This window comes from Tyto alba, unplaced genomic scaffold (assembly GCF_018691265.1).
Source record: "Tyto alba isolate M040663 unplaced genomic scaffold, T.alba_DEE_v4.0 Super-Scaffold_33, whole genome shotgun sequence".
Lineage (NCBI taxonomy): Eukaryota > Metazoa > Chordata > Aves > Strigiformes > Tytonidae > Tyto > Tyto alba.
The window spans coordinates 9,421,563-9,446,377 of record NW_024881308.1 but is presented as its reverse complement, the minus strand read 5'-3'; the positions used below and the strand labels follow the sequence as shown (position 1 = coordinate 9,446,377).

Genomic DNA, 24,815 nt, shown 5'->3' with positions numbered 1-24,815 from the left:
TTACTGTAGTCATTCAGTGCATTTAGGAGCTAGCACTTACATTGCCATGGGCCATGAAGGCCCTTGGAAGAGAACGGGAGACTTACTGTTAATTTCCATGGGTGCAGGATCTGGCTGTGTATAAGTAAAAGGCCTATAGAATAATCAAGTTTATTTTAACAAAAAGAGGGAATTCTGCAATATATACTTGTTTATCAAGCACAGTGTGATTAACAGTGCTGGTTCATTATCACCATTCTATGTGTTTTATCTGTAGCTGAGACTTCTCTCTCCAAGTTCAGGACAACATCAAGTACAAGAGAGGATACAGTACATAGAAACCAGATTCTTCCTAGTATCAAAAAACTTCCAGTTTTTCGCCATCTGCCCTTTTTTTCCTTTCTTCTTTTCATACCCTTCCTTATAGGGATGAATAGGAAGATTTCTCTTCCTTATACCTGGATGTGTAACAGGTGACATGTGCACAAAAATCTTCAGTCACCCTCAGTTACTAATTCTGTATTGTCACCTTTCGTTGTTTCAGAGCATGCTTTTTGTAGAAATACCAGAGTACCGTAACAAGCACATTCGCACATCTGTGAAGGTGAATTTCTATGTCATCAATGGGAAAAGAAAAAGAAGCCAACCCCAGCATTTTACCTATCACCCAGGTAATTCTCAAGGACAGAGCAAGTTGTTGCCTGGTTCTCATGAGCAAGATTTTATTTTCTGCTGTGTTGTTTTCTTGCCATTATTTGAGGATCTAAATTTTACTAATTTAATTCAGCTGAGTGCAGCTAAGTACTCAACAACTGTTTGTTTTAAAGGATGCATGTGATTTATGATCAGAAATTTCCATATATTTAAGAGGACAGTTATCTTGGCAATGGGCTAATGCTGCCCCATTCACTTGATGGAAGTTTGCCAACAGCCTCAGTGGGAGCAGACTCAGTCTGTGACATGATGTGACCCTGTGAAAACCATGAGCATTGCCTTCCCCAGCTGACGTGTACAATAGTAAGATAACATCAGATTTGGGAAAGTAACAACGGCTTGGTATGGAGGAAGACGAGCGATATATATTCTGCAGAATGAGACTGGTTGAGAAAAATATGAATGCTTTCCTGATATTCTTTCTCTTGGGAATTGGTGAGCCATGTCACAATAAATGCAATAGGATTACTAATGAGATTCCCAGAATTCCTCCGTTTTGGTTGGGAGAAAAATATTGTGAGAAAATCAGAGTATGGTGTTTGTGGAAAACAGTATAAAATAACAGTACCAGGCTTCAAATGATGTCTTAATTTGACTAGTTTTTAAGGACAGGCAAACATTCATTCTGATTCTTTTTCTGGTCTCCTCCAGCCTGAAAATCTCTAGTCCTCTCCCTGAGTTTATGCCCTATATAGGGTATCCCCAATGTGAAGGTTTTTTACAGTTGCTAAATTGTTCTGCTATGGAATGGTTTTTAGAAGTACAATACTATCTCAACACAATCCCTAAAATAGACCACTTCAGAGAAGGAATCATTATGCTTCCAAAAAATAACCCTGATTCATGACCATTATATGGTTTTCATTGTATGGTATTTCTGTACTGAGTTTTGGTAAAGATTTGACAAAAAAATCATTAGAAATGTGAGAATTTGTCTGTAGAGGACCATCATTTATCCATACCAAGAGTCACACAACTCTTATTAAATCATGGTCTTTTAAATGATGGTGTCAGAAGGGTCTTCAGCTGTCAGTACTGAGGAAGTTACATGCAGCAAAGGAACTAAAAGGGAAGCTCTAAGTTAGTTCCGCTGTGCCTTTTGTCACTAGTTAAATGTTTGACAGAAGAATGAGTTGTTGTATATGTCACAGGATTTCTACTTATTCAGTCTTCCTTTGAGGTGGAAGTACTAAACACCTATCTATGGCTTATTTTGCTTATGTTCCAGAATGGTCCTTAAATTAATTAAAATATGAGCTAAAGTACTGAATTTTTCAATTTTTAGAAATTTGTGGTTAAGTAGTTGGTTAAGGATTTTCAAGACTCTCTTAGTACAGAGTATTTTCAAGAGACACTCTGCCATGGTTGTATATACGTGATTTCTTAAACTCAATGCCTGCGAGATAGGAGCTCACATGTGCAAATCTAGTAAATGGCTTAAATCTCTTATTACTTCAAGGAAGACCTCTCAGTTTCTCATCAGCTTGTTACGAATAATGTCCTTTGCATGCTTTATTCTAGTACCATCAATCAAAACAGAGCCCATTGATGACTATGATCCAGCCTTAATCTGCAATACAGTACACAGTGGTCTGGGAACAGTAACACAGCCTTACTATTCACAGCATACAATGGTCACCGAATCTCCTTCCTGTCTTGTGGCCACTATGGCTCCTTGCCAGCAGTTGCGCTCAGGCCTTTCTTCTCCTGATTCTCGATATCATCAGCAGAATCCAGCCGCTGTAATATACCAAAGAAGCAAGAGCCTTAGCCCAAGCCAGCTGGGCTACCAGCAATCCAATCTGATGGCTACACCAGTTGCTATTTCAGATGCCCATAGGTCAGTGCTGGTGCACACGGGTTCTCCAGGCCAAACTTCAGCAGTGCTCCACCACTCTCCAGGCAACCAGCAGTCTTCTCCAGTGATTCACTATTCTCCAACCAACCAGCAGCTGAGGTGTGGAAGTCATCAAGAATTTCAGCACATCATGTGCTGTGAAAATTTTACGTCTAATGTCGCAAGATCCAGCCAGCCCCAGGTCAGTCAAGCACAAAGGTTAAGTCCAAGTTCATATCCTACCGTGATTCAGCAGCAGACAGCTTCAAGCCAGCGAGCAGCAAAAAATGGACCACCAGTTAGTGACCAAAAAGAAGTGTTACCAGCTGGAGTCACTATTAAACAGGAACAGAATCTGGACCAAGCATATCTGGATGACGGTAAGCACCACTCTTCTCTTGCATGGGTTGGTTTGTTGAAGGGAGGGGGGAAGTTTAGGACTTTTAAATCCCACTTGTTCCTCGGCACAAAACCAACGTGGCCTCCATTTGATGGGTGTGGATATTTGCTGTTTGCTCATGCTGCATTTTGGTCTTTTATCAACCGCATTTTTGGTAGATGGCAATGCACTTTGGCAACCAAGCAAAAAACATAGTGTTCTGCAGAAGTCCTCTATCTTGCTTTGTGCCATGGAGTGAGCTGTCAGGTTTGAAGCTGTTGCCATTTTGTTTCCATTTGCCAAAAGTTAGTTTGGAAAATGGAGAATCTGAAACAAAATGCACTTTTAAATTATTTTTTTTATTATTCATATCAGGGCAAAGTCCACTTTGTAAAATGCTTTTGTACATTTTGTACCAAAAAAAAAAAGCGCCCATTGAACAGTCTATCAAGGCCTGTAATGAATGGGGTAGTGCTGCAGGCAAAACTATTGCAGATGTTCTAGATGAACAGTAGGACATTGATAAGTAAAACAATGCTGTTTCTTTGTTGTGAGCCAGCAGATTTAGCCTTTAGGAATGAATATAAGTTAGAGTAAAGCTTTCTTTGAACATATCCTGCTTATTCTTAGGTAGGCAGCTATTGGCAATCTGGTTGATTGGTTCTTTTATTAAAGTATGTTCCTTGCAAGAGGAAATCAATGCAAGGTTAATAGTGCAGCTGGACACTGCAATCATAAAGGCCAGCAGCAAACCCGACATTGATTTTAGTGGGAGCCGAGTGAGGTTGCTGGATATATTGCTGCAAATATAGGGTGTTGTTATGCATGAAGTACAGACCTGATTTTCCTGAATATTCACTGATGCTGTCCTCTCAGTCTGGGCAGTTGTATGCATGGTTTGACCTTGTGAATGTGCACCGTTATGTGCTGTGTAAGCACCCAGTAGTTTGGGATTTTTACTGCAGTTACTCACCCAGAGTTTTGAAATTGTACCAATGAAAGTTTAACTTTCTTCAACGTAGGCACTGAGTGCTCTGTGGCTGTATCATGTACAGTCTTCATTGCTGCTTTTGTGGGCAGAATAGTTTGGATTAGTCCGTGTCTGTGTTTGAAATGTGGTTAATATAGCTTTGGTACCATCACAATAAAATCTGGAGAGTTTTTACTGGTCTTCTTGCCTGAAGTGGAGTGTTGAATTGGGTTTTAACAGTGAATTTCATTTAGGAGATTTGCTGGATCTCCAAGAAAATAGCTAAGTAAAATCCACTTGCAATTCAGGGAATGGGGCATGATAACAAAGCAAGATAATCTTTCTAATAGTAAAATTGAACACTGTGTTTTAAGGTACTTTTAATATGAGAAGCTGAGAGATTCTTCCACATTTCTAAAAATACTTGGTACAAACCTTGTAAAAGAAATAAAAAAGAAAGAATCTTGACGTTAAAGCTAGCAAACTTCAGTCTGCTTAAATGAACTCCCAAAATGCACTACAAAATTAATTTTACTGGGTTCTGAATCAACCCAGTAACATGTAGCTATATCATACCTCACAAGGGATGCACTCAACCTCTGTGCTTAGAGGAGCCATTAGACAGAATAACAGGTTAATAATGAAATTCCAGGCTTCTGCTTGGCTGACTGAATCATCCTGATTGGTTTCAACTACAGATTAATTCATCAATTTTGCCACCCAAGTCAGGCCAGAGGAGTTCAGTCACATGCAGTCTCTTTACTGACCTCACTGAGTGTACATTGGTTAGAAGTGTGACTTAGAGAATTGTAATTTACTTTAGGACTTTGCAAAACATTTCATTCTGAAGTGTTCAGGACTTGAATTGAAAAGCCACTTTGTTTGCTGCTGGGGAAAAGTGACTCAGAACATAACAAAAGCCATATTTTTCCTGACTAGAAAGTTTATTTTTGTGCTTTATAGTATTGAAAGAAAGAAAACCCAAAGGATTATGGAGGCTTTACCCTCAAATCCTTTTTATCCAGAAAGCTCTTCTGAGATCAAGTGAGCTGTTAGGTCTTGCTGTGATTTTTCACAGATAGATACTGGCATGATCGGTCCCCAGCCAGGCTTGGCATGAGTATACTGCACTGCCACTGATGCACAGACTCTTAGGCAATCAGTGCTTCAGTGTCTCTCACTTCCCTTCTCTCTTCTTCCCTTCCCCCATCTTCCTCCTCTCTTTTCTTTGTTCTTCTTTCTCCATATTTCTGCTGACAGTCCAGCTTTCGTCTCTTTCTATGGTTGTGACCTCCTCTCATCAACTCTTGTCCTCTGCCTTCGTGGTTAACACGCAGGCTTGGTGTTCTGGACTTTGCTTCTATTCTGAGCTTTGCCATGAACTTCTTGAGTGACCTGGGACAAGCCCCACTCTGTTGATTCCTCATTCCTCAAGCTGTTGCCTCTCAGAGTGGGTGTGCTGTCCTAGTCTTTGAGCTCTTCTGGAAGTGACCAGAGAAGAACATTTCATAGCTAACGTAATTGTTATTTCACTTTACCTCTCCCAGCTTCCTGCTGCCACTGCTGGCAGGATCCTTCATTATTTTTTTATCTTCCCTGCTGTTAAAAAAAAGTGTTTATCCTTCTTCCTGAGACCATAGTTTGTTCTTTGCTCAGAGCTTTCACTGCTCCACAGGGCACATAATACTGGAGACTTAGCACACTTAACCTGTCTACCTCCTGCCTTGTAAAGATAAGATCTGGTTCTACCTCCACAGGAGGATTACAGTCAAATGGGTGATCTTAGCTCACAAAAGCTGTAAGCTCTCAAGGTTGAATAGCACCAGCTGTGTAGCCAAAACAGCAGGGACCTTATGGCAGGTGTTGGCAAGTATTTACTTACCTTCTAAGGTGGGTTTTGCCACGTGCGAGGACCTCTTTGTGCAGTACTGCACAACTGGTACCATCCATACTGGCTACCTTAATGGTAACTTTAGCATATCTGTAGCCCATTTCTGACTGTACTGCAGATTTAGAGACCTGCCATGGGCTCTCTTGGAAGGAGAGATTTGCTCTCCTTGGAAGGAGAGAACCCTATTCTCCTCTCGCTGGTGCTACCTCAGAGCAGGAGGTGCCTAGCCCAGCCTATGCAGCCTCTCAACTTTCACCTTGCAACTTCTCAACTTTCACCTCCCAGACAGAATTACAAAACGTGTGGTTACTGCAAGGAAGGCTCTAGCTATCAGGTCATAAAGGTTGGATTTGGAAATGCAGCCATTAGGGAGGCTGATGCGGGTTAGACATTGCCACACACATGTATACCTTCATATACATATTCCTTTATATACCTTCACATTTCTCTGTCAAAATATATATATATCTTTAACTTTTTGGTATAAAATAGTGTAAAGATTAATCCCCAGAGGAAGAGACTATTCATGAAAAATTGTCAGAAAAACCTTTGTTACACACCTCTGCCTCAGAGATTCATTACTGTTGGCAATACTTTGGGAGTGAAGATAAGACATGGTCAGGAGATCCTTCAGGATGCATCAGGTGTCCAGGCTAATGCTGTCAAGGAGTGATTAACTTCAAATGCAAGTGAAAGCCATAGGATGAGAGTACTCAGCACATTTCAACCAAGGCCTCATCTTAATATTATTCATAACCAAAACCACCCACAATGGTAAAAGTTACACAACCAGCCACAGAAATATGTTGAGAAATAGAATTTAGTTCTTCCAGGACCTTCAGACCAATCAGATTAGCTCTTTAAAGCACAAATCCAGTTAAAAATTTAGTTATTTGCAGCACTGTCCAAAATCCATTATTGGGGCAGGATTGAGAGAGAGTGGGGGCCAGGGTTTGGGGTCCCTGGTCATGCCCTGGGCTGCCCATGCTCATGCTGCAGAGCCAGAGGTTTCCTGTGTAGCCCTGGGGAAGCCTCTCAGCTGCCATGTGCCACAGTTCCCCATCTGTAACACAGAGATATGAGGATCGTGTGACAAGAGCAATAGGAGGATAAATGCATCACAGACTCTAAAGCACTCAGATGAGGCATGATCTAGAAGTGCGTTGTAGAGATTGAGTGTCAAGTATGGTGTTAGGCTCTTTTCGTATACAAATAATGGACGTGTAGCTGTTGTCTTGAATGTTATCAACTTGCCTGCCTTAGATTTAGCTCTTCTTTTCAGTTCAGCTGTCATGTTGTGTGCTTTTTATTTTATGAAGAAAAATGATTGTCATTATTCAAATAGTAACTATCTAACCACATCTGACACTGAGAACTGTCTGCTTGATACAGCAGCTCTAAATGATTTTTGGTGCACCAGTAATCTTTAATGGGGAGGAGAAAAGCAAGGCAGATGCTTGTGTAGTGGTTTATCAAACTGCCGATCAGCGGAGATGTTTTATAGTGAACTGATATTTCACAGAAAATTTCAGACACAGCAGATATTTCTTTAGAAAATGGATCTGCAGGCTGTGCATTGTGGTGCTTGTAAATCAACCAGCACTTTCGATCACCTTCACTATATGCAATACGTTAATTTGTGCAGTTTTGCACCCCACCACAGTAACCATTTCCCTAACCATGGGTCTCATCCAAAACCATTCAGAGCGTGTTAGGTCCCTACATTTTCTCTTTGTGTTCTTTTGTTCAACAAGAAAATCTACAGTCTGTCCCCACAGTGGCATGAAATGAAATTCAATTCCCTTCTTTCCTCCACATTCAGGAAGAATCTTTCTTTTCTGACCAGCCTTTTTCTCTGCAGGCCGGTAGCTGTTAGGCACAAGCCTGAGCAGGGTGTACCTCCAGGAAACCCCAGGTCTCCTGGGGACCCGAGAAGCAGAGCTACTGTACCAGCCCTGAGTAAGCGGCAGTCAGGGGCCGAGCTCTTTCCTGCCGGTTTCGGTCTCTCGTCACCCTTCCCGCAGTGCACAGACCACTCTGCATCTGTGCTGGTTCCATGTGCTCCTCGGGGAGACCAGCGTGCGTGTGTGGGTGAAAGGCAGGGATCAGGAGAGCCAGGAGGGAAGGCAGGACACAGGGCCCCCCCCCCGCAGCCAATGCAGCCCGTAGGGCTTTGGCTCGGGTGCTAGCACGTTGTGAGCATCCTGCTCACCCTCCCCAGCCCCTGCACGGCGGATGGAGGAGGGGGTGGCACGAAGCCAGCTCTGTCAGCTTGTTGCCAGGTGGGGATTTCCCTGTGCTGGGGGAACCTCAGCTGTATGGTGAAGGCAGTTTTAATCCCTCTCTGCATTAGAGCTGTGGAGCTGCACAAGTGGGGGCCAGGGGTCCGGCCACCTGCCTGGCTGTAGAGAAGATGCTTTTCTACCCTAACACTGTATTGATTTCATTCCCAGAAAGCACAGAATATGATGGCTTTAGGAGCATGTTTTATTTTGGTTTGTAGCTGTTTTCATCATGTGTCCATGCACAGAGTAGAATAGCAATGCAGGGCAGAGGGGGAAATGTTCCTGTTTCCTGGCATTTTAGACAGGAGTGAATCTGAATGTTGCAAATGGGCTGTGGTTCAGTTAGAGCAACAATTTGCATCAAAAAAAGCCATGCTCTGTTTTTAATTATAACTACTTTTCATAGAAGGTGTGGTCATTTTCTGCTCAGGCAGAGTTTGACTAAGAGTAAAGCATGTATGTTCTCCAAAACATTTAGCTCAAACACTCTAGCAAATCTATGTATTCATCAGACTCATTCTTGAAGCTCTGACTCACATTATTCCAGATTTTATGTTCTCTGTTGGGATCTTACAGCACTCCGTGGGTACGCTACATGCTTTAATTTTGGAGCACTGCTATTGTGAGTTTGTATCGTGTTAGGATCTAAGTGCCAAAGTCTTGCTTTTCTAGAGGCAATGTGAAAAGAGAACGAAAAGATGATTCTGCTCCCAAAAACCTGTAGTCTGTTGGCAGGAAGCAGAAAGGTCAGTATATCAGGAGGAAGGTCTCCTGGGTTGTGTCAGAGCCTGGCCTTGCATCGAAGTATTTCACTTCCCTGTACCTCAGTTTACCATTATTAAAAAGTATCTTGTTATCCTTCCCTCTAGTACAGTTAAGCATTTAATTCATTCATGTTACTAAAACTCACATGGATTCTCAGGAAAAAAAGCTGCATACCTGGATAAGAACTAAGTATTTGTATTGTTATGGCAGGCTGGCAACTGATGTTCTTCACCTCTAGAAACAGTTCACTATTTGCAAATTCAGACAAATCCATCCCCTTTTCAAGACTGCTTTTTCCCCAGCAGTCTGTCTGAGCGGCTGTCCTGCTGCCTAAAAACATGCAAAACAAAACAAAGCGAGAGAAAGAAAAACCCATACATCCAAAATCAGCAGTGGAGGAAGGAAGAAAATTAATCAAGTGATTAAAACCATAGTTCCACTGGCACCTCTTTGTTCTCGAGCTCAGGAATCTTTAATTGGTGCAGTAAGTGCCCACAGGCAAGTTGTGCTACAAAGCATTTCCTGTTCAAAAGAACATGCAGACTCCATTAGGAGACCACGGGCACTGCCGCCAAGAACTGACACTGCAGGATGGGTACGTGAACGCTCTCTCAGTGCCTCGATGGGCAGGGTCCCACCACAAACTGATGCACCAAGACAATAAACCCCAATTCTAGTGATTTGTTGGTGGAAGGCATGCCACCGTTTGAAGGCTAAACCAGTGGACTGTTATCAGCAGAATGCGCTCAGTTTTCAGAAGGCATCAAGCAATTTTCAATGATAGTTTTGAAACACTGGCAAAGAGTTATTTGAAAAAAAGAACTTGTTCATGCAGTTGGGAATTGAAAGCTTCTAAACCACAATAAAGTCCTTTCCCAGACTTGCTGTCCATTTACTCCACGCTCATGGCATTCCTTAGACGGTCTGAATCACAGACAGCAGACAGCTCTTATAAAGAAGACCATAGACACCCATCTGTTGGAAGACATCTGCCAAAATAGACCATACATTTACTTTTATTCCTTCAATCCACTTTCAATTTAAAGGGATAACAACAATAACATTTTTCAGTCCAGTGACACTATTCATCGAGTGCAGAGAAACAGTAATGAATTAAAGCAATTCTACTGCAGAAAGAAGCAGACAAGCTTTTCCCTAGCCCTTACAGATCAGTGAAGTGGGGCACAGAGGTTTTAAGTGACTTGCCCCAGCTGATGCAGAAAGTCCATGTTAAAACTGTAACTTGCCTAGGGCACCCCAGGCTGCCAGGTGCCCCCAGCTGCATCCCTTGCGCGGATGCGGGGGTACCAAACACACACGAAGCTGTTGTGTGAGTGTGCAGGAACTGGGGCTGTGCTGGCCATGCCTTTGGTTGTTAAAACACATGTTGCGCTAAAGGGAGAGATTGGCAGAGCTACTCCTTTTTCTGTCTGTCCACTCACTCCTTTCATACTGTATGTATCAAAGAATATTACCTGCTTTCCAGAAGTGAATAATCAATTGCTGGCAAGTAAGATGCTTCCTGTGACCGAGAACAGGTGTGTCTGTTAGAAACACCCTAATTTTTTTAGAGCAGAGTCTGGAGACAGAGCAAAGCTGTTGTACGAGCAAGTACAGGATGTAAGGAAGATGAATCAGTGGTCTTTATGCCAACTAGGGGTGGCACTGGATGTTTTATGCAGAGATTCTTTCAGTTTCGTCAAAATCGTAACTGTTTTGACAACTTTTTTTAAAAATGGGGACTTTGGAGATGAGAAGAAAGAAATGTGTGGATAGGAAATGGCTTATAACAAAACTGTTCCTAGCAGGAAAGAGGGTTATCTCCTTCTAGAGGTAAATTCACCATTTTGCATTGAACCAGAGAAGCGCTCTTTGGAAACCTTTAACAAGGCTTGTTTTACACTTAGGCAGCTTACCACATAACTATGCTGGTTAAGGTGGTTGATTTTTTTGTATTATTTTGCTAACACAGCTATTATGGTAAAACCCCTTGTATAGACACAGCTCTGTTGGTGTAAAAACACTGGAATCAGCACAGCTTATGCCAAGTCAGGGAACCACCACCAGCTGTTTAACTGAAAGGCTTTTGTACTGGGTTGACTATGTCTGCATTGGAAGAAGGGTTTCCACCAGCAATACCAGTGCTGCTAAGCTGCCTAAACTTGTAGGGGTAGCTACAGCCAGTGTAATATAAGGGATTTTCACACGGGCAGTAGTTGCACAAGCTCAGCCTGCTTGCTTTGTATGTTGACCACCTCAAAATGAATCCTAGTGTTAGTAACTTCCAGCAAAGATGATGCAATGGGCTGGATTTATTTATTAGAAAGATGCTTTCCTGAGGGAAGTTGTACCCTCCCTGACATCTATATAAGGAACCTGCAGCTATGTTTTTGTCCTTAGAGTTTATGCTCTTATCTCCCCTTTAAAATTTGCACAGTAATCGTATAACCAGTGAACTGGCTTACATCCATGTGGCAGCTTGAAGCTTTTGCTAATTTTTTGCAATTTCATTGTGAGCCTTGGAATATCTATAGCGATTTAAAAGTCCCTGTGCAGGTGACTGCAGCAAAATACGAGTTATTTTTTGCTTAGTGATCTCTCAAATACAATCCAAGAAAACCCAAAACATTAAAAATACGAACCTTGGTGTTTTGGTCTTTCAAAATCCAGGCAGACAAAAATGACACAACTTTGGGGGAGGGAGGTTGATTGCATGATTTTAAAACCAGCCTCATGATTATTAGAGGCCTGACTCATGAACCCTGAACGCCTGGGTTTGGCATTGCTGCTCTTCACAGTTCCATTTGTTACAAATTATGTTAATGTTAAGAATGTGCAAAGGTGGGAAAAGGGTAAGGGTCTTTTCTACCCTTAAAGTACAATATGCTTTGACATGGGAAGATTCAGCTCTTCTGCTATGGCTAGCAAAAAGGCAGCTTGAGCCATTTTTGAACTGCACTTCTGAAATCTTGCATGCAGCTGCAAAGAGCCCTGCTGCTTTGAAAAGTTTGGACAACATCTGCACATTTCTTTAACTATTGTGAAATAAAATGCCTGGCAAGAATAACCATCTTAAAGATACACAGTCAGTTTATGATGCAAACTGAAAGCCAGTTATGAAGTCTTCTACTATAGAAAAATGTCTGGATTCTCAGCATTATTCACACAGGCAGAACTTTTCCAGTTAGTTACCTCCTGCCAGGCAGCATGGATAGTTGATGGGGGACGTTTTGTCTGTATAGATCTTTTCTCTCACAAGAATGAAGACTTATAGGTGATTAATTTAAGATCATTTTTTCTTCCACCTACTTTTCATACTTTGTTTCATATGAAATATAACAATAATAATAATAATACAATCCCTGGCCATTTTAAAATAAAAAATTGAAGATGAATCATCTGAATTTCCCATAAAAGTTAGTTTTCTTATGAGAACTCTAAGTAGTGAGAGCTACTTTTCTGCCCAGCAGAAGCTGGTATGGCCTTATACTCCCCAGTTATTTTATAGTGCTGCTTACTCACCAGTTCTAAGAGACTTCTGTGCTCTAATTTGGATGCATTATGTTTTTAGAGGAATTTTAAAAACAGACTGGACAAATGTACAAGAATACAATCCTGCACTGGCTACAAGAGGTACTAGATGACCTAATAGGTCATTCTTACTTCTCTGATTTGAAAAACAAGCAGCACGTCTGTAGTCATGCCAGCAGGAGAGTCAGAGATAGGGGAAGAAGAGCAATTCCTTGAAGACCATAAAACTCCCTTCTCAGCGTATTAGGTTCTAATTCGAATTTTCAACCAGCTGCTGGCTTTCACCCTCTTTCTCATTCTGCAGTACAACTTTCTCTGTGTTTACCATGAAGAAACCAGAGGAAGGTAAAAGCCAACTTAAAATGTATAAATAATGCAGTTGTGTCCGAATCATCACTCCAAGTCCCCGTGCTTCAATTTTGCCAGCACATTAGTCTGGGCATTCATCCAGCTGTGAAATTCACAGATGGATCCTCTCTCTAAAAGGGGTCTGCATAAAACCCCTAAATCAAAGTACTCCCAACTTTGCAAATGTTCATATTCTCCAGTTTAGGTGTGCTTCTACTAGAAATACTACAGTCTGTTTGGCAAATAAATCTCTGATCTCTCTGTATTCAAATGACTAATGGTCTGATAACAGTGACTTTGAAAAACTTTGAGTTGGATTTAACCAGTGTTAGATATAAAAGAGTTAAATTTTCAGCTACTGTTAACTAGAGTAAAACCACTGAGGATCAAAGGGCTTCAACAGTGATGCCCATGTGACTCAGCAGAGCAACACTAGTTCACTCAGTGAGAAACTGGTCTAATACTCTCCATCTTCCTTCAGGTTCTCCTAATCCACACAGTTCCCATTTTAATCAAGCCATGTCCTTTTGTGGTTTTTTAATTTGGAAACACTGTACTCCAAAACATAGGCTAAACTCTGCCCTCAGCTGAACAAACACTATTCCTTAGAGTGAAATTGTAATTGAACTAGATTTAGTGAGAAAAGTATTACTGACTTCTGCCTGGGGATGTTGAAGTGAGTGATAGGTTTGCATCTGAGGGAGAATTTTTCCACATGGATAATTGTTAGGTGTGGAAGTAAAGGTCAAAGCAGACTGTCCCATGCTTCTACCCAGCTGTGTGCATTTGGGCATGCTTTGACTTGTGGGTGGAAGGAGGGTGCTGGCAGTGTGGTGGTCGTGTGCCAGACCTTGTTTGTGCACCAAAACAGTGTGCACTGCATGACGAGAAAACCTTGAGGCCTTGCAGAAATAGTCAGATGACATCACAGCAATGTGACAGCATAGTTTAGTCCTTTATCAATGCGTATGTGTTGACTTGCTCTTCCTTTTTGCAAGGACTCTGAACCTTTGGTTTTAACATGAAATGAATAATTTTGGCCAGGGTGAAATTAGCAGTAAATTAGAGGAGTGTGAGTTTGCAATTATCCCCTCTGATCATCTCTGCCAGGGGAGTCTACTCAAAGATTCCCAAATTGCGGTGTGGTTTGGTTTGGTTTCTTAATGATGAATGACTTCATCATCTGTGAATGAATCAAGTCAAATGTAGGACAAATAGTGAGACATATGAATGACTCTTATGACATTTGCAGTGTCTCAATGGGTGCTGGTTTATTTAGGTGGTTTCTAAGTTTCTTTGGAAAGACTGAGAATGACTAAATGAAGGGGGAGCTACTTCAGAAGTATGGGAGTCAATGGTGAAAGTATTGTGACAGTTAAACCTCCCTGGGTTAAATATCTGTCATTATGAGCAACGCAGCGTCGGTTATTTTGTAAGAGCTTGGTTCCAGGAGACTCTGTAGCCACAAGGCCAGAGGAAGCTGGATGATGTACCAGACATTGCATTCCCCTGGTGCTGGGTCTTCATCAGCCACTTCTGGGTTTCCAATTATTACCAGGATGCAGCAGGGCTGTTTGCAGAAAGTGTCTGTGAAGGCCCCAACTTTGAAAGGCACCTGCCCTCAGACACTTTGTGTGGTTATGGTGCATCCAGCTTGCCCCCAGGTAGTACCTTTGGCCACTGATGCCAGGGGAAGGGGCACTGCCGTACCTGTGCCTTAATCCCATATTTCACAGGTTTGCCAAAGCCACTTAAAAATAAGGCCCAGCATTTCTATGGGCAAACGGTCACTAACCTAGGAAGCTGTCCTTAGGACTTGAGGAAGTCCCCCACTTCAAGTCACTGATTATGAAGAAATTATAATTTTGTACAAATTGATGTTTGCAAAGGCTGGAAATAGTCTGCAAGCATGGGCCACTCTAGGTACTGGGCGGGTCCAGTGAGCAAACTGGCTTGGTTTAAACCAGAACTGAGGCAAATTGGAGGAGAACTCTTAGCAGCTGCATTTTTTAATTACATTGTGTTTTGTGAGTCTTTTTTCCTTAAAATTACATTTAATTTTTTCTTTTCTGTTTTTTTCTTCATTTGTGTTCATTTGCTTTGAGTGAGATGCTGTCTTTTTTCTTGGAAAGCATCCCAAGATACTGATTTCCAGCAAGCAAACCCTAGCATGAGATTTTCAGCTAGGTAGGCTGGGTTACATGAGAGCTCTTCTCCCTGAGGCCATCCTGCAGCTTCATGTCTTCAAATAACTTCTACTATGTTTTGAGATATATTTCCTTTTTTAAAAAATGCCATTGATTTTAACACAAATTTGTCTCCAGTATAAATTTTATAGGCTGTTATTAAAATAAAAAGCACACAAAACTATTATTATGTCTGTTTTAGGAATTATTATCTGTGGACCTTTGTTTTATACTTGATTACATTTCATAGCTCTTCCCATCTTCAGAACTAGTGCAAATTTTAGATCAAGATGAAGACTTTCCAAAAATTCAAGCTGTTATGATAATGGTCATAGTTTAGATGTAACATTAAATAAATGCTCCTCCAACTTTTTTTGTCATGCAGAACTCTGCTTTTCAAAATCACTACTGAGCGTGTTTCTGTGGAAAGGCTGGAGGAAACCTCTCCTGTGTGTTACATTCCAGTGCAGCTCTTGCTCTTGGGGAGTATACCCTGGCCGTGCAAATAATCTAGCCCTTAATCACAGTTAGACTAATATTGACTAGCATTTCAACAGATTGTGGTCAATATAACAAGACGTTCATTTCCTCCCATGTATGCAATGAGATGCACACAGTTGATGGCTGGTTTATTACAGGAAGCTTGTGTTGCCACACACAGGCACACTGCGCCGAGGCTAGCTTAGCTTGGGAGGATCAGAGACCAAGGAACGAGTGTGATTAGCTGAGGGCAGCCTCTGCCCCAGCCTCTGCAGCAAAGGTAACTCTCCTCATGCCACATGGACCAAAACCTCTTGAGGATTTTTCTTTTCAAGATGTATGCTGCATTCAGATTACAGGCAGATGCACTAGTTATCTGGGGAGTCCCTGTCTGTGGCACCTAGACAAAAATGCTTTGGCAGACAAATTAGTGAGGAAATTAATTTTCTTGTCTTTAGAAAACAGTGTGCACCATCATGCCTGGATAGATCGAATTTGTTATGATAGCAAAACAAGTTCTATGGAAACCATTGTGAACCCTGGAGTGAGGCTGCCCAGGAGAGTTGGGGAAAGCCGCTTTTGTTTGTTGTGCTTGGCATCGTTTTGCTCTGGATGAAGATGCTTTAATTTTGTGGGGAGACCCAAGAGAGCATTCCTCTTTTTCCATACCAGAAAGCCTTCCAAGCTGGCATAAATGTCCCCTCTTTCCAGCTGCTCCTTTCCAAACACACTGTGCCTCCTAAAGATAGTCTTTACAGTGGCTGGGGCTGGTGGAAAACATGAAGCCTGCATGGATTAGCACAGGAATTCATTTGGGCTGACGAATTGGGTTTCCCTCTATAAACAGCACTAGTGTTTTCATCTTCTGGACAGCGCAGCAAACTTCACGTCCTCTTGCTCCTCGCCCCGCCTCAGCCGCGCTGTGAAATGCCTGCATCCAGGCCAGCCATGGTAAAAGACACTACAGCTTGCTTATGGGGGATGGAAAACAGCACGTGTTCAGTGAGGCATTTTTAACTATCTCCCTTCTCGAATAGGGTTTTTCCAACCCTTAAAAGAGGTGGTGGGGTTATTTTTTTTTTTTTTTTTTCAGTTTATTTTTCTTTCCAGGTAAAAGGGAAATTGAAGAGAGTCCCTCTCCACTTGTTTAGTGATCCTACAAGCAGCCCACACTACATATTTTCTTTTCTTCTTTGTTTGACTTCGGCTACAATGTGTCATCTGCCGGAGTTAGGGATTCTCTAAAGCAGATTTTGTCTACCCCTTTCCCCCCAGGGCTTTGGGCACACAGAGGCTGGGTCGCAGGAGCATGGCCCTGAACTGCATCACTGCCTCCCAGGACTGTCCCACCCCTGCTAGGGAAGCACCCCCAGCATACCACCGAACACCTCTGCTGCAGCAAATACACTTTCATATCACTTATACTTTCTTTTATATCTTACTTGGTAAATATAATCATCGGGGTTATTAATCACCCAACATTGTTTCTATTATTGCTCAGGAGAGGAGAGACATGTAAAGGCCAATTACATGATCAGACTACATTTAGTGGTGGTTTGTACTTACCTGACTATTCAGTAATGGATGGTTTTGTCCATGTCACTGAGTAACTGAGCATGGAATTAGAGTTGTGTGGATAAAAATGGGGGACTTGGGATTCAGCTGTCAAATGGAAAAATTAAGTAAGTAATAAAGCCCTGTCTCAACTTTACTTAATCACCATGTTTTCACATGTATAACCCACACCCCATTAAAAGTTTGTTCCTTGGAAGTAAAGTCTCAGCAAGCCCCAACCTCCTTATAACACGCTTTCATCCCTCCAGGCCTTTCAAGGCACTCTGAATCCAGCTGTTCTCCACCTCTAGCAGGGGTATCTGCTCTGGGATAGGGGGAAAGAAGAGGGGATTATTGTGGCCTTGAGAGAGAGCAGGCAACTGAAATGGGCATGGGGGAATCATGGAAGGAAAAGGTGTAAAGGCATTACCTTTATTCATGTATAACCTGAAATGTTGCCGAATCACAGTCTTTATATAGATAACATAGATTATATTCATGACAATATGGGATTTTAAAACTCAAACTTCAGAAAAAATCAGAAAACCTGAAAGTGGATAGGAATACCATAGCATTTTGGAAGTTTATTGATTTACAGTATATTTGTTACACTGCAGTTTGCAGTGTAAGCATTGCAATGCGTTCAGAAGTCGGGGTCAGGACGCTGTTGGATGCAACTAAAACATTTTCTATGCCACATCAGTTGATGTAGATACCTATTTGTGCAGTTCCTGATCATCACGCTCTGATCTAGTGTGGTTGTGATGGTGTTAAGCACCACTCCCATTAGAGTGTTATGAAGGCTGCTCAAGGGGAGCCCCAGGGTGCTCTCAGGAGAGGAGGTGCTGGCCAGGACACAGGCTTTCATGTATAGTTACTATAAGCAGGATCACTTGGCTGCTGAGGGTTTTGCAGCTGGAGCATCAGCCGCACTGAACCACACGAGGAAAACAAAACCCATCAGATTTCCAAAATACTGCCAGCTGGATGCAGATGACATTTCTGAATCATGAAAAAAAAAAAAGAAGCCCAAACCAAACCAGCTGCTCTCGTGTTGCTCTCTGGCCCACTCCTGATGCTGTCCCCATGCAGTGGCAGGGCCAGGCTGAGTGCCTCACACAGGCAGGTGAAGGAGAAATGCAACTGGGGGATGTTTCTGGGGCACCTAGTACAGGTGATGAGAAGGGAGAGAGTGTCCACTGGAGATGATCACCCTCTTGAGCCATAGAAAACACCTCTGTCTTTGTGGATGAAAGGCTGCAGCCCTCTCTATCCTGATCATCTTTTAGATCTCAGCCAGGGTCAGCCGTGACCAAACCCTCTCTGGAGACTCTGCTGGCTGTCACTATTAACTGTGGTGATTTCCAGTCCAAATATAAAGTGCGCCATTATTTTTAGTGTTGATTACAGTCATGTCAAAGGGACCCCCTGGGAAGAAATCCCCATTGTGTGACCTGTGGCACATCCTGGGCAGAGTGTGCTCCCACCCCAACCTCCATGCAGACAAGCCCTGCCGGGTTGCTGGCTGCTGGCTTGGCCATGGGATGTAACTGATCTCTGCTTGACAGAGCTCAACCAAGGTCAGTGTTTGCTGTCAGCACAAAATGGGGGAGTTTTCAGTTCTACGTTGCTCCTTCTTCCTTCTCCCAGCACCCACTGTAGCATGAGCCTGCTCTGAAGTCACCATGGCTTAATCGTCCACTTAAACTTGAGCGCATTTTAATGTCTTGGCTGAAAAGGGAGAAGACCCAAGCTCTTGGATAGTTTATATTTTCTCACCAGTAAATTACTTTCATTTTTAGGTCTCTAGATCTGGCGTTTTTGTAGTACCTAGAATAGTCCCTCATCTTTACCAGGCACCTGCCTGTTTTGCTGCTGCTGGGCTCATCAGTGCTGTGGCCAGCAGGTAATTCCAGTGTGAAGTGTTGCACCCGTGCTCACTGCCAGGCAGTCCTGCAGTGCCGAGGAACACTGCGGGAACTGGAGCTGGTTGGGACAGTCTCTGCAGGACATGCTACAGCTCACAGCCAAGTCTCCGAGCCTCACAAGTTACAGGGGAGCGCAGGTTAGGCTGGACAGCTGTCCTATTGCTTCAGCTGGGTTTCCCCACACCGTGGCTGCTCCGCTGTCCTTCCCCTCCATTTTGATCCTGGACCAAAGCACAGCAGCTGGTGGTAGTCAGCCATCAGAGCTGTTCCCATGTCCTAGAGAAGAGATTATGGCAGCACTGTGCAGTGTCGCTCCACGATGGTGATGATGGTGAAGTCACATCATGGCACTGCCCAGACATGCTGTGAGCCTTCCTCATGCTGATGCTGCAAGGAGCATGCAAGGAGTCAGCATTATCTCCCCATCCATGAGTCAACCCTTACAAGTGCAGAAACCTTCCCATCTCTACTCATCATCCCAAAGGACAACCCCCCAGTTCCTATCGTAGGATGTTATCAATTGGTGTTCCCCAACACTTACTCTATCTTGTCTGTCAGGGAAACACTGGGTGCAGTCTAGGCCAGATGCTTGTCTCTGTGTATTTGATCTTTTAAAATGTGGCTAGATGTCTAATCCACAGTGATTTAGTTGAGAGTTAGCTACCAAAATACCTTTAAAAATCTGTCCTTGTGAAAGATATCCAGTGGCTTCATATAGTTTCATTACCCTGTGTGTTAGCTGGGGCATTTCATTCCTGTTGGCAGCCACTCTCCTTCCAAGACCTCTCAGAAAGAGTAATGGTGATCTTGGCCTTCAACTTTGCTACTGCTGTGCCTTCCAGCTGTCTGTGGCTAGTTCCCCAACTGCAGGACAAACAGTATTCCTATTCAATCCGCGTTCCTAGCCGAGGGGACAGCCTGCCAATTGCTTCCGAATGTGTTCTGTAGTCAGATGAGATCATATCAAACGTAAGCAAGTTTTATCTTTATTTTAGGCAAGAGGGTGTTTTATTATGATGTGGTTCCAAAGCCTTCATTGTTTGGTTGGAAATCACCCAGGAAGTGTAGCAATGGATCGTTAAATGCAAACTAATAGGTTCAGTATGAGCTACAAATGCAGAGCTCATGAGCTGGCTATGCAAAGTCTTATATAAAGGAGGACGTTGTTGTACAGCTGATGAGAGCTTGGGAGTGATTAGGATGGTCTTGCTAGGTACTTGCAGCATCTTGTAGCATGCCTCTGAGACAGTGCAATGAGCATAGTATTTTGCCTCCTGCCTGGGTTGCATGGGGATACACACAGCTCTCAGACCTCACAGTTGGAAAATTTGTGATGGCTCATCATTAAATCCTGGGAAGGATTCCCTGGGGCAGTCTCTTTGGGTGGTTGTTCCTACATCTTGATCTGAAATTGGGATGGGAGATCTGCAAATAATTGAGGGCTAATTTCTGAACAAATGTAGGTTATTGCTATTGTGGTGAGGTTGGGAATTGCCCAACCTCAATGGTGCTGGCTGCACTTCAGCTAAAGATAGTCACCTCAACAGCTATTGAACACTGAGGAACTCAGTTCTATTTCTGGTAATTTATCTCATTTTCTTATTTTTCTTGTTCTCTTTCTTTTTCTCTTTTCCTTTTTCTTATTCTTTTTCTTCTTTCTCTTCCCCTTCTCCTTCTTCTCACAAGCTTTCTCATTTGTGTCATTGACTCAAATTGAAAGTTTGAAGTCTTTGGATGATGCATATACCTTTTTCTTATTCTCTCAAGCTATTTACTGTCAGATGTTCCTGGCCTTGAGGTGAGTTGCAAAGTCAGTTACAGTATCTGCTCCCCATAGCCTTTTGCACTCCCTTTTCTGGTCAGGGGTTTCTCTTATAATTAGCTCATTCTCTTGGTTCATAACGCTCTCTGATTTATACATCTACTCCACAGTATTATGTAGTATGGTCTCTGATTTATACGTATACTTCGTAGTATTATGTAGTATTTTTATTATTACATTATATTATGTTAGAAACCCCCGCACAGATGAGAACTCCATTGTGGCAGATGCTGTGTTGACTGCAAAGGAATAAAAGCAGTTCCTGCCTCAAAGGACTTACAGTCAAAGTGCAAAATAAAAGCAAACAGATGGATGTGGGCAGACACTCAGTATCTTGTATGTGGCACCTCCTCGACATTGTTATATGTGAATTGTAACACACTGTCAATAACCACTTAAATATTTAATAGTCTGGATTCTTTCCAGCTAATTTGGGATTTGTAACTGTAGCCCCAAAGTTAAGCACTCAGCTGTCCTGGGCTCCCATTGGCAAGACCTCTTTAGTGGTGCCTATCACTTTCCGATGCCTGAAGAGGCAGTTCCTGATAGCAGAGCGCCTCAAACAGCGCTTGCCTTGCAGTGCCTAATGCAAAGGGAGGAAGAATCTGGCCCCAAATATTCATTTGCTGAAGGATGTGGAGTCATGATAGAAAAATAATCTGTGCACAAAAGTGATTTCATGTGTTCCCCTGCTCAGTGTTCTTCACTATGAACAGTGTGCCTACTGCCTGTAGTCCTCTTTAAAATAAAGCACATAGGAAACATATGCCTTCTTTGCACTCGTTGTTCCAAAGTTGTTTGTGAAAGCAGAGTAATTGCAAGCAGAAGGTTATTTGCATGCCTGTTCCAGAGGAGAGCTTGGTTTGTCTGGCAAAATTGTTCATAGTCCACTTGTGCATCTTCCTTGTTACCTTGGGACAGTGATTTTCTGCTGGCTGTTTTCTCCTGAGAACCAGGCTCAAAATTCAGTTCAGACATGTTTGGAGGTAAACCTGGTTTGCTGGAGAGGCTCGAGTTCTGCAAGAATCCACAAGCCCTTCATCGGGGATGCTTGCAAAGTTAAGACACAGCAGAAGATAAGATGCCAGAGAATTAGAGCCAGTAAATAGTTTTGTGGTTTAATAGACATAAGCGCTAGTGCTCAAGGGAGGAAAACAGATTACATTATTGACTGTTCATCCCCTGCAAAACTGCCTAAAGAGAAGGGTAATATGGTTTGCTTCCCTATAATTAAATATTTGTTAAATGGTTTGTTTCACTTCAATTAAATATTTGTTCTGGTAGTTCCTTTGTGACAGAAATTTAAAAAGCAGCAGCATTGCCTATTCTTGTTACTTTCAGCTAATCCTGAACATGCTGTAACTGTTCTTCGGTTCCTACCCCCCAATCATTTCCTGTAAAAAATAGCTTTCTCCCATCCATTCTCTTTTCTCTTTCTGTTTTTGAAACACTTCACTGAATGACTCATATCACCTCTTAGTAAATAGGTTAAGTCTGGGAGAATGATGAAACTGCAAAGTGACATGTGAATAAATAGTGCTATCGCTTGTGTGCTTTTCCTGCCGGCAGTTACTATTTTAGAGGCATTGTGGTATCTATTACCAATTTCATTAGCTTTTAAACCATGAGGTGCAAGCTACTGTAGGAAAAATTCATCACCAACCTCCTTTGGTTTTGCTGTTTTTAATCTAAAAGAAATACGTCTTAATACCAAATGGCACTGCTTATCTCAGCAGTTATGTAGCAAATTCATAAGGTCCAAACCACGCACACAAAAATAGATGCGAGCACAGTTCACCCTTGTGCTTTGCAGCAGCAGCTGCTGCAGAGTTAGATCAAGAGTTAGGAGTGACAAAATGAAGACTCTTGCCTTGTCTTTCTTAAGCTTCAGTCCATCATCCTAATACTTTTGTATTGGTTTAGCCAACTAATGTGGTTTAAGAAAATTAACTCCATCCCATCTGGTATAAGTTTTTCTCTATTTATTTATTATGTGCATATTCTACTTGGAATATTTTACTTGGTCTCATTGCATGTTAAATAAAACTAAATACAAACTTCATCTTTTCTCTGTAACTTGCTAACTATCAACTAGAGAGAGCCAACTGCATGACTCAAACACGTGTCCCTTCCCTTACAATTTCAGCCAAAACTATCTGGCATCAGAGTACTGCAGAATGAAAGTCATATCTAAATATATGTGAGCAGAAAGAAAGTCAGTTAAAAAAAGACTTTGTTATGGAAAGCTACTACAAACCAAATCCACGGTGGCCTGGAGTTCCTCATCACACCCAGGCTGATCTAGTTTTCCACTTTCAAGGTACCCTTCCTAAAGTGGCTGCTGACACTCGTAGAACTGCACAAAGCTATCACATCTTGTTGCAGTCCCTTTATGACTTATGTGTAGTGACTAAACAGACTTAAAGGTTTTATCTAATAAACAAACAGGATATTTATCATCATCTTAGCATATTTAATAATACAAGAGTTTTTGATTCATATTCATATAGTTCCAGGCAGTGTCAGCATTAATATTCAGAGCCAGTCCCTTCTCAGGTAACCCATGAATGGGATTTCTGGCTCCTGGCACTGGGTGCCACCCTGAACGCTGCCATCCCTCGGGTTTGGTTTCAGTATGTTCAGTGCTGTGAACTGGGCAGGAAAGGGGTTCTGAGAATGAGGTTTAAAGAAACACCCTGGTTTGATGGGCTGCCTCTTCCCATTGTACTCATGCAGTGACTAAGATGCAACTCCTATAAATTATGGGTTTTTTTACATCAGGGGGACTGAGCCTGCAGATGAGCTCCAAGGGCTTCCCCCGGTGATATGCTGAAGCCTAACGGGGCAGGAGGGGAAGGGTGTGAAATTGTGCCTGAAGGTGCACTTTCCGGATTGCCAGCTGATGCAGATTCTTCCTCCAGTCGATGTGTAGGCAGGGTTTATAATAAAAAATTGATAACTAAATACTGAAATCCATCAAGCAAACAGGAAATCACACTCTGGAGCAAAAATTGCTCATTCTTTTGCTGTTCCAGTCAACAACCCAGGATGAGAAATCTCATGTGTGTTTGTATGGGTCTCCTTCAAATATCACATAGTCCCTGTTTCCTAGTTCATGGAGCAGGTGTCTAGAAAACTCAACTCATTGGTTCCCAATAGATTCAAACAGGGATCAAACAGATTAAATAACTGAAAGTACCACCAATGGCACCTGCTCAGCCTTAGAATTCACCCATTCATCTCACTTTAGGGAAACATTTGGCACCTGTTTCTCCAGGAGAGTGTGTAATTAGTAAGCAATGTCATTCTTCCATATATTGTTTGCACTTCAGATTTCAGTCCTCTTGCTACAGGGTCTCAATAAACTGGTCTTCCAGGGAATTAAACAACGAGTTAACACCCAGTTCTTTTCTTAACTGATTAACTGTGTGCAAGACCTCTGGCCATGGAAGTGTAATGAATTTTTACTAATCACTTACAGGTTGAGGTGCAATTTATTACTGATTTACAAGATTGTAACCATTTGTGTAACAAGCTGAAGTGAAGCATGGCAAAATAGGACAGACACCCAACAGCTCCAGGCAGGACAGGTGGTACAGGGAGAGCAGGACAGATTTCACATTATCTCCACTGCTGCAAACTGCTCTGTTTTCCTTCCCATGTAACTGGTCGCATTGCTTTGTATCACTGAGGAGAACTTTGCTGGAGGAACTGCAGAGTAACTTCTGTCTGAGGATAGTACATGAATAAACAAAAGCAAAGGGTTGTTTGTCTAAAAGAAATTATTCAAGCTACCAATGGTCTAGGGATACCAGTCACAGACTTCTTGCGCAGTCAGTGGAGAGCATCTGTGCAGCCTCTCAAAAGTGGTACCCATGCCTCCCAGAAGGCATCCCCAGGGCTGAGGGATGCTCCTTAGTCTCCTGACTTTAGATGCTATACAGCAAAGTCAAAGCAGGTCTCTCTCTTCAAAGTGCTCTCCATTACCTATGCTGACTCCGTTTCCTAATAGAAATACTTAGGACCTAATTTTTAGAGGTATTGAGCGTTCCAATATTGACTGAGATTTATAGGTTTAAAGGTTTTAGGTTAGTAACTTAAATTGTTGCCTGTTGGGATTTTTAGAGTGCGTAAGCGAGCTCAGCA

The 24,815-nt window shown here is 42.3% G+C and overlaps 1 protein-coding gene across 3 annotated transcripts in view; it reads left to right on the top strand.

Moving 5' to 3' along the window:
* Positions 1–24,815, top strand: part of NFATC2 (nuclear factor of activated T cells 2) — a 94,734-nt gene that overhangs the window by 63,178 nt on the left and 6,741 nt on the right. For all 3 annotated transcript variants that reach the window (XM_042801179.1, XM_042801177.1, XM_042801178.1), the window contains exons 8-9: positions 524–650; positions 2,215–2,910. In XM_042801179.1, the coding sequence (XP_042657113.1) occupies positions 524–650; positions 2,215–2,910 (823 nt within the window). The remainder of the gene's footprint in view (positions 1–523; positions 651–2,214; positions 2,911–24,815) is intronic.